The sequence below is a fragment of the Danio rerio genome, chromosome 22, assembly GCF_052040795.2.
Source record: "Danio rerio strain M-AB ecotype USA chromosome 22, GRCz13ab, whole genome shotgun sequence".
Lineage (NCBI taxonomy): Eukaryota > Metazoa > Chordata > Actinopteri > Cypriniformes > Danionidae > Danio > Danio rerio.
In genome coordinates this window covers 19,960,527-19,970,588 of record NC_141042.1, presented here as the reverse complement: position 1 = coordinate 19,970,588, position 10,062 = coordinate 19,960,527, and the positions used below count along the sequence as shown (strand labels likewise).

The window sequence follows — 10,062 nt, the reverse complement described above, 5'->3', positions numbered from 1 at the left end:
GCATTTGTGTATAAAAAAATGCTAGTAAAATAAATAGATTTATTAGAAAATATATATCTTTTACTTTATCATTGATGTACATGAGTGCCGTAAAGGTGTCAGAATGTTTAACCTGGTGCTGTGTCTTTAATATAGTATAACGTACTCAACCCTTGGGTTTTCGAATTATTGTGTACAGTTTTCAGGATTGTTTTCAGGATTGTTTTACCAGTATCTTACTCTTACAATAATACAACATCATGTTGGCAGCTAGCTCTTTGCAACTCTCACATTGTCGCTCACTGAAGCTAAACAGGGCTGCGCTCGGTCAGTACCTGCATGGTAGACCACATGGGAAAACTTGGTTGATGCATGAAGTGGTGATGGTGAGGCCAGCAAGGAGGCGCTCAACCTGCATTCTGTGTGGGTCTTAATGACCCATTTTAATGAAGGGGACCCTATACTGGTCAGCGAGTGCCGTCTTTTGGATAAGTCGTTAAATCAAGGTCCTGGTCTTGGTCGTTAAAAATCTCAGGATGTTGTTCTAAAAGAGTTGGGGTTTAACCCTGCCATCCTGGCCAAGTTTGCCCACTGGCCTCTGTCCAAGTGTCCATCGTGGCCTCCTAACCATCTCCATATCATAATTGGCTTCATCAATCTGTCTCCTCTCCACTAATCAGCTGGTGTGTGGTGTGCGGTCTGGCGCAGTATGGCTGCTGTCGTGTCATCCTGGTGGATGCTGCACACTGGTGGTAGATGAGGAGACACTCTCAATGTGTAAACTGCTTTGTGTTTCCACTAAAGCACTATATAAATGTAAGGAATTTATTATTATTACTATTATTATTGTTATTATTATTATTTTTATTCTTATTATTAATATGTGTTAGTAACTAATTGTTTACCAGTGTTCCGGGAAATGTTTTTGTTGTTCTAGTTTCCATAAAATTATGTTACGTTTGATGTAAAAACCATTTTCTTCTTCTTATTGCTGGCTGTCAGAGTTTAGTTCTTCCAGCCATGCTGAGGCTTTTGGTGGAGATGTAAAATAGTCAGTTGACAAACAGTGGATGTAAATAATAAACAATGCTGGCCTCTGGTGGTTAGTTTAGAGAATTGAAGCAGAACTTGTTAAGATTATATTATATATAAATATTAATATTATGATATAGTTTTGGAAGTTTTGTTTCATTCCACTGTGGCGACCCCAGATTAATAAATGGACTAAGCTGAAAATAAAATGAATGAATGTGTTTTGGAAGTTTCAGTCTTTTAATTAAGTAGTATAGTTGCTAATGTAAAGTGACATACATTATAACCTACTCATGTAATTTTGTAGAAATGACGTGTGGTTGGGACAATGACGACACATTGACTGATTGATGCCTGCCATGTAATCATTTATTGAAAGCAAATATGGTTTATAGGATGTTTATGCAAGAATTCAAGCACATATGTCTTACTTTTGTTTGTTAATTATTTTCCAGATCCAATCATGGTATGCAGAAATCTTGGTATACACATTTGGAAACAAACGTGAATTACAGAGGTGAGGATTTCCAAAAGACGTGATGCCAACAACAGTGTCTTCACAAACCAAAGGACCTCCTGAATCCCCCTGTTATGAAACACAGATCAACACGTCACTGGTGAAACAGGTTCGTACATTAACATCAAGTCTGAATTATCTTTCATACGTACTTCGCAGGATCCACCATGGCCATACACACACATCATCTTTGAGATTGAGTATTTTACTTTTATGTCATCCCTTTTGTTCCACAGTTTTAAGCATTGCATGTTTTCCATTATTTTCACTTCTGTCTCCAAGAGCTGGTCACTCAGTGGGCCATTAGTGAACTGTCTCCCCCAGCCAAAAACACTACAGATAGTGCCAGCTTTGGTGTCTTCTTTTTGGTTTGGTAATGAAGTCAGATGAACAGTTTGGCTCAGTTTGACGTTTCTCTCGAGCTGCAGTAATAATAATAATAAAAATAATACAAAAAACACTGTTGACATTCATTTTAAAGTTTCATGAAATGAGAAGCTTAAATTCACTTTATCATTTCACATGTAAGAGGTTGTTGTGTTATAACAACTTCAAAAACTGCACTTAAATTGTATTGGACCTTATACAAAACACATCTTGTATACATGTTGTATATATCTCTTATCCAACTTCATAACTGTTTACTCCACCTCACCATAGCACCCCCCCCCAATTCTCTATTTTGCACTACTATTTATTCATCATCTTACATTTACATATTACATCTTGTAAATATCTCTTTCACCTCACCCTACCCCATCTAATCCCCTATTTATTCTCTAGTTATTTTTACTGTGTAACTTGTTTTGTCTGATTTGTATTGTAACAATATATTTACATGTTTGCTGAGAAGTAAGATGCACTTATTCTCACCTCACATGTATATAATGTGTTGTACACTCACTGGCTACTTTATTAGGTACACCTGTCCAACTGCTCTGTCCAACTGCTCGTTAACACAAATTTCTAATCAGGCAATCACAGGGCAGCAACTCAATGCTTTTAGGCATGTAGACATGGTGAAGACGATCTGCTCCAGTTCAAATCGAGCATCAGAAGGGGAAGAAAGGTGATTTTAGTGACTTTGAATGAGGCATGGTTGTTGGTGCCAGACAGGCTGGCATTCAGAAACTGCTGAACTTCTGGGATTTTCACACACAACCTTCTCTAGGGTTTACAGAGAATAGTTCAAAAAAGAAAAAAAGTGGCAGTGGCAGTTCTGTGGGCACAAATGCCTTGTTGATGCCAGAGGTCAGAGAAGAATGGCCAGACTAGTTCCAGCTGATAGAAAGGCAACAGTAACTCAAATAACCACTCTGAGGTATGCAGAAGAGCATCTCTGAATGCACAACATGTCCAACCTTGAGGCAGATGGGCTACAGCAGCAAAAGACCACACCGGGTGCCACTCCTGTCAGCTAAGAACAGGAAACTGAGGCTACAATTTGCACAGGGTCACCAAAATTGCATTCTTCTGATGGCTACTTCCAGCAGGAAAATGCGCCATGTCAAAAAGCACGAATCATCTCAGACTGGTTTCTTAAACATGACAATGAGTTCACTGTAATAATCTTCCAACTCTGCAGCAACTGCATGATGCAATCATGTCAATATGGACCAAAATCTCTGAGGAATTTTCCACACTCATCGCTTGTTGAATCTATGCCACGAAAGGTTAAGGCAGTTCAGAAGGCAAAAAGGGGTCCAACTCGGCACTAGTAAGGTGTAATTTATAAAGGGGCCGGTGAGTGTATACGTGTACAGGGAAGATAAAAGGCAATCTATTCTATTCTAAAAACATCAATGGACACACATCCATCCTTTATTCTTAGAAGAAATGCAAGGAAAAGGTTTAAATACGCAAAATTGTCAGCCTCAAAATTGTTCTTCTAATCTTTTAAAAAATGGTGCATTCTGATTAGTCAAAAGAGGACAGAAATAGTGTATTTATGTACAGAATTTTGCTACTGTAGCATTTTAAGTGGGCATCAGAAGACAGTACAAAATTAAAAAGGGGCATTATAGGTATAGGCCCCCCTCCAACAAATAAAAAATAAATAAATAAATTACCATGTTTTAAATCTTCATATGTTTCTGTCCTCTGTTGAACACAAAAGAAGATATTCTGAGAAATGCTGGTTGCTGGGGAAAATTATAGAAGTCAATGGGTTCTCAGCAACCAGCGTTCTTCAAAATATCGTTTGAAGGGTGAGTAAATGATGAGACAATTTTCATTTTTTACTATACCTTTAATGACCCCTTTAACTGTCCTTCTTTAAGATTAAACTGTAGATTAGATTAAAATAAAGTTAATATCTCTATTTGCTATATTACCTTCAAAAGCATGATGTCATTCTGGAGAGTTTTCTGAACAAAGTGTGGATGCGTGTAGCAGGACTTCACTTTGATGCGGACAGAACCTTCTTCCTTATTTTTTAGGTCATGTGCACCAACCACAACTGTCAGCTTTTCAGCACTGCTGAAAAAAGTTTCAGTATGATGAACAGTTCTATCAGTTATTGAATATGTTTTGGAGAGCATTGTGAGCATTTGATGAGAAAAAAAATTATATAATGTTGCTATTTCATTTAAAACCTCTGCAATCAGTCATTATGAAAAAAGCAAAAGTCTTACTTCTTTCGGCAATGTGCAGCAGTCAAGGCAAACTCTTCAGAGATGAGGAATCCACCGCAGAAATGGATGTCATTAAATTGAACAGAGACCATGTAAGGTCTGGAGTGAGGTGTAGCTTCATTGCCATTCACTAGCCACGAGATTAGAAAAAACGATAGTGGTAATGGTGTTATTTAGCACATATTTATAGCACATACAAATCATGTTGTATAGTCAGTCTCACCAGTGAAGGTCAGGTGTGGTGGCAGAGAAACCAGCAGGAGCAGAGAGATGATGATGATGGTCATGATGGAAGCAATCAGTGAGCTCCTGCTGATGAAACTAAATATATTTTGAAAGTGGGTGGAGACATTAAGCTGTCAGATTTTTTTAGGTGACATGATGATTAACATTGTTCTTGTTAATAAAGCGTGTGGTATTATTTAAGGTAGTTTGGTCTAGAAGAGGCATTTCAGTCTTTATGAATGACTTGAGCCGTTAACACCAAATATGATCATTCTTGTAAAAGAAGCCTGTACCTTTTATTGTAAAAATAATATAATAAATATCTCTGAAATATTAAATGGGGATTCACCAAATGGTTGGCAGCTGAAACAAAACACTTTCAGTGTTAAGCCAAACATATGAAAAATAGTTTTTTACCAAATGATGATTTTGATGATGCAGTCAGATAGCAGTTGAGAAGCGAACACTTTGTAAATGAAGCAAACATGTTGGCATCCTCTGGAAGCATTTAAGGAATCTGAGAAAGACAAAATTTGCCTTTTGCAGACACTAAATTGATTAGTTTACTTAATCCATTTGCTGTAAATGTGAAACAAAATGTGAACAATTGTATGTTTTATCAACTTGCGGACTGCTGAAAAGGGATTCGGTAAAATTGTTTTATCTCAATTATTCTATTTTCATAATTGTAGGGGGCCAAAATCAAAACTGGTTTTTAATTAACTGCGCACCCATTACCATAATTATGATAGACGTAACATAATTGTATCAAACTAATTCTGTACTATTATTACATCTTAGGGAATTTATATATTTGAATATTAGAGAATTTTCATTCATTCGTTTTCTTTTCGGATCAGTCCCTTTGTTTTATTTTAGGGGTTGCCAATTAACCAGCAACTTATCTAGCATATGTTTTAAGCAGTGGATGCCCTTCCAGCCTCAACCCAAAAACTGGGAGACACCGATACACACTCTTTCACACTCATCGGCCAATTTGGCTCAATCAATTAACCTATAGTGCATGTCTTTGGACTGTGCGGGGAAACCGGAGTACCCGGAGGAAACCCATGCGAAAATGTGGAGAACATGGAAACTCCACACACAAATTCCAATGGCAGCCAGGGCTCGAGCTATGCAGCGACCTTCTTGCTGTGAGGCGATCATGCTACCCACTAGGCCACCGTGACGCCTATTAGAGAATATTTAAATTTTATGAATAGTATTCATTCATTTATTAATTATTTTTAGTTTATATTTGCTTTTTGTACTGATGTGTGCTTATTTGCTCTAATATAATACTTATGTAATTGTATTAAAATTGTATTGTATTCAATATTTGTTTCAATATAATTTTAAATATGCATTAATTTGTACTCTAATTACAAATTTTTGTTCAATTGTTTAAAATTTTTTTTGTTTTTTTTCTAAATGTTCTTTATATAAGATTGCTGTAATCATAAGTTTAAAAGGATAATAGAATATTTATTATTATTTTCTGTTTCTTTTATTTCAAGAGTTCACACTTAGCTGATGATTGATAATAAAGTTTGGTATGTTGTCCCAGGAGAGAGCCCTGAGCTTGATCCTTGAACCCTGGGCTCCTTCCCGTTTGCAGGGCGAGAGGGGAGTTTGAGCTCAGGTAGATCTTGATGAACTCCCCTTGGCTTATTTCTAGCTAAATGACGGATATGGATTTACATTTACATTTAGTCATTTAGCAGACGCTTTTATCCAAAGCGACTTACAATTGAGGACAAGGAAGCAATTTACACCACTATAAGAGCAACAATGAATAAGTGCTGTAGGCAAATTTCAGGTGTGTAAAGTCTACAGAAAGCATAAGTAATGTGAGAAATTTTATTTTATTTATTTTTTTAGTACAGTTAGTGGTATAGCTAGAGAGGCAATTGCAGATAAGGAAGTTAAGTGGAGACTAAAGGGCAGTCTCAGCTGAGTGAGCTTTCTTAAAGCCGGATTGCTTGTTGTCCATGAGATTGTTTTGAGTAAGAAAGTCCAGGACTTGATTGAACACTACTTTCTCCAGAATCTTGGCTATGAATGGAAGCAGGGATACCGGTCTGTAGTTTTCAAGTAGTGCTTGGTCCAGGTTGGGTTTCTTTAGCAGTGGGGTTACTCTAGCTTCCTTAAATGAAGTGGGGAATACACCAGAGTCAAGAGATGTGTTAATTATGTGAGTCACTGTTGGTATGACTGCAGGAGAGATGGCTTGCAAGAGATAAGAGGGAATGGGATCAAGTGGACAGATGGTTGCATGGCTAGATAGCATGAGTTTGGACACCTCAGACTCAGAGATCGGAGAAAAAGAGGTGAGTGTGTGTGGTGTTGGTGGTGTATCTTGCGTGGTTGTTGTAGGTGCAGCAAATTGAGCACAGATTTTTGCAGTTTTGGTGCAAAAGAATGTAGCAAAGTCATCAGTAGTAATTGTGGAGGATGCGGGTGGAGGAGGATAGAGGAGGGAGGAAAATGTTTTCAAAAGTAGGCGAGGATTGGTGGCATTGTTGTTTTTCTGACGGAAGTATGTCTGCTTAGCAGAAGTAACCTCAGCCGAGAAAGAGGACAGAAGAGTTTGGTATGGTTTTGAGCGATGCTCACGGAGAACATCCGAGAGCCAGGGTGCAGGTGGACTGGCACAGGCTGGCCTGGATGTAAGAGGACATAGTCTGTCTAGACATGATGCTAGTGTGGAGCAGAGTGTATCAGTGGCACTGTTCGTATCAAGTGCAGAGAGTTTGCAAGATGGAGGAAGAGAGTCTGAAACAATAGTGGATAGTCTATTGGGTGAGAGAGAGCGTAGATTTCTGCGAAAGGCAACCAGTGTTGGAGTGTGTGGCGGCTCAGGAGTAATGGGGATGTTGAGAGACAGAAGCAAATGATCCGATATTTGTAGTGGAGTTACTAGTGTTTGATCAGCGAAGCAATGTCGCGTGTAAATAAGGTCTAGCTGATTACCTGATTTGTGGGTAGCAGAAATAGGTGCTCTTTTGAGGTCAAAAGAGGCAAGCAGAGTCTGGAAGTCAGCAGTTTGAGGTCTTTCAATGTGAATGTTGAAGTCACCTAGCACCAACAAGGGAGTGTCATAATTAGAAAAAGATAAGAGAAGAACATCCAGTTCATCTAAGAAGTGACCTAATGTACCCGGTGGGCGGTAGATGACAACCACATTTATGTAGAAGGGGTGGATAATGGACACTGCATGGAATTCAAAGGAGCTGATTGTTGACAGGGACGGTCTCTGAGTGAATTTCCATTCTTTGGAAATCAGTAGTCCAGTCCCACCTCCTCTCCCTGTCTGATGAGGAGTGTGGGAAAAAGAAATTAGCAGAAAGAGCTGCATGTGCAGCAGTGTCCTCCGGTCTCAACCAGGTCTCAGTTAGAGCCATAAGATTATAGTCAGAATATGTAGCTATGGAGGTAATAAAATCTGCCTTGTTAACAGCTGATTGACAATTCCAGAGGCCCACGGAGAGAGAGAATTGTGAAATAGCAGATAATTGTATTGAGCAAAGGTTGTGAGGATTACGCATAGAGCGTACCTCACGTGCTTTGTGAGTGTTAGTAACAACAGGAATTAGTGAACACATAATAAAAGTGCAATGAAAACAAAAATAGGTGCAAAGATAAAGTAAAATAAGAAAGTAAAGTACTCAGGTGCTTTGTCGGTGTCTTTGCTCGGTGGAGTCGCGCAGGTAGAGTCGATGGTGAAGGTAGAGTCGATGGTCTTTACACGCATGGCAGTCTTCACACGAGGCGGTCTTTACACGAGGCTGCCGCGGTGAGACTAGCTGCTTATATACACCCCAGAGCACTAGCTGATTGAATTCAGCTGGACACGCCTCCAGAGTAAAAAAAAGACACGAAACTGTAGCGGGGTACGCGAAACCGTCCGCACTCAACACACAAGCTCTTATAGTAACCAAGGAGACAGTGGGTAAACTTTTATAGTACCAACACAGAGCTGAAAACAAGTTTAAATGTCCGACAACCTTACACAAACAGCTGAAAACAGGTCTAAGTGTCCTCAAACCATACACAGCAACTGAAAACAAGTAAAATGTACTTACAGGCTGTTGGTCTCGTTGCTAAAGTGCTTCTCCGATGACTGGGGAGAGGTGTACTTGCTAAGAGCTTGACTATTATATAAATTTTGTGAGTTCAGTTTACAAGATCCCAGGGAAAACTCGCACAAGCATGGGGAGAACTAGCAAAACTCCGCACAGAAATGTAAGGCAACAGTGCTAATTACTGGGCTGCCGGTTAAATAACTCCGGTTATTAACTCCGGAGTCATCGGATTGGATAACTGATCATAAGCAAAATTAAAATAGTTTAGAAATAAACTTCACAAGTCGTTTTTATGTATTTATGTCAAAAAATGTTTGATGATTTCTTATTTTTTTTAACATTTTACTTCTATTTTGATTTAGCACTTTTTTTGTTGCTCCAGACATTTTGCAGCCACTAGTTTAAAAGTACTTGGTCTAGAAGAATACATACATATGTATATGGTTGATTTATTGATCTATCAATCAACTAAACCAAACTGACATGGATTTAGTTCTACTTAAGTTTCACATGAGTATTATGAAGACAGCAACCTGAATAATATTGTGAAATAAAACATTGGACCACATCTTGAATTTGAGGTTGAGCTTGATGTTACTTAATCCTGGTTTATCTTGATCCTAGTAAGCCCCTGCTCTGCACATTTTTTGGTATATTTCTCAACCATAGTGCCTTGTGAAACTGACTTCACAGGATATTCTGCTATGATTTGAGTTTGCAAAAAGCATCTTCAATTCAATGGGTGTTAAAGTGCGCTAGTTTTATCCCAATATCATGATGACTATTAAATAACCTTTAAATAACTTCTGTAATAAGTTTTGTCTGAAGATGCTGCAAACAGTATAGTGCAGATATTGGTTTTAAATGAAGTAAGCTTCAATTTCTGCCAGTTTCCAACAAATTTATAGTTTGATGACACTGACTGAGTGTGGAAGCAATTGCTAATAGGAGACAAGCAATGCAGGACAAAACAACTGCACTTTTATTAAGCACAGTCCACCACTTCCTGTTTACTTGATCATGTTATCATTGATAATGTGAGGATGAAGCAGTGGCATTTTATCATACTAAATAAATTTTAGGGCACTGTTAAAATGCTGCTCTGTGCAGTCTAATATAATGTACAATATGTTAAAGAGTCTTTGGTGTTTCCCATTTTCTCTTCAACCAAACTGTAAATTGAGGGTGTGTGACATCATTAGCATGGCTGACACAAAGGACACAGTCCATGTCACTAATTAAAATAGCTTATTTTTCTGGATTGGAACATTGCTTGAAACATTTGGGATAATGTAAGTTAAATGTAGTTAGGGCTGGGTGATTAACCTATAACCTATAATCAATCAAATTTTTCCAGGATGAATTTTTCCATTGTCCTTTTCTAGTGATAGGCATTTACGCTCTAATGCATCAAGGGTTTTAGGCATGATGACAATGAAAACAGGTTCTAGCTGGATTCGAAAAGATCTTTACCGTTGTGGACATCACTTTGAATCTTTAAAAAGTTTAATCAATTTACTTTACCGTTTTAATCAATGTACTTTACCATTTTAATACCCCAGCCCCCAACTGCGTGTGGTCACGTGACCCC

The 10,062-nt window shown here is 38.2% G+C and overlaps 1 protein-coding gene across 2 annotated transcripts; it reads right to left on the bottom strand.

Moving 5' to 3' along the window:
• Positions 1 to 1,362: 1,362 nt before the first annotated feature.
• si:dkey-78l4.5 lies at positions 1,363 to 4,464 on the bottom strand. Of its 2 annotated transcripts, none has more exons than NM_001386821.2 (5): positions 4,385 to 4,464; positions 4,162 to 4,291; positions 3,862 to 4,006; positions 1,681 to 1,950; positions 1,363 to 1,597 (listed from the first exon to the last, which is right to left on the bottom strand). In NM_001386821.2, the coding sequence occupies exons 1-5, from the start codon at positions 4,446 to 4,448 to the stop codon at positions 1,439 to 1,441; spliced, it is 768 nt and encodes a 255-aa protein (NP_001373750.2). In that variant the 5' UTR covers positions 4,449 to 4,464; the 3' UTR covers positions 1,363 to 1,438. The 2 variants fall into 2 exon arrangements, with proteins under 2 accessions (NP_001373750.2, NP_001373751.2); NM_001386822.2 differs by having other exon boundaries at positions 3,862 to 4,003.
• Positions 4,465 to 10,062: the final 5,598 nt, after the last annotated feature.

Excerpts from the sequence above, each read along its gene's own strand:
- si:dkey-78l4.5 (NM_001386821.2), bottom strand. The coding sequence starts at position 4,448 with ATGACCATCATCATCATCTCTCTGCTCCTGCTGGTTTCTCTGCCACCA. Across the intron at positions 4,292-4,384 it reads ACCACACCTGACCTTCACTG|TGAATGGCAATGAAGCTACA; the intron begins GTGAGACTGACT and ends TCTCGTGGCTAG. Across the intron at positions 1,951-3,861 it reads ATGACATCATGCTTTTGAAG|CTCGAGAGAAACGTCAAACT; the intron begins GTAATATAGCAA and ends TTATTACTGCAG.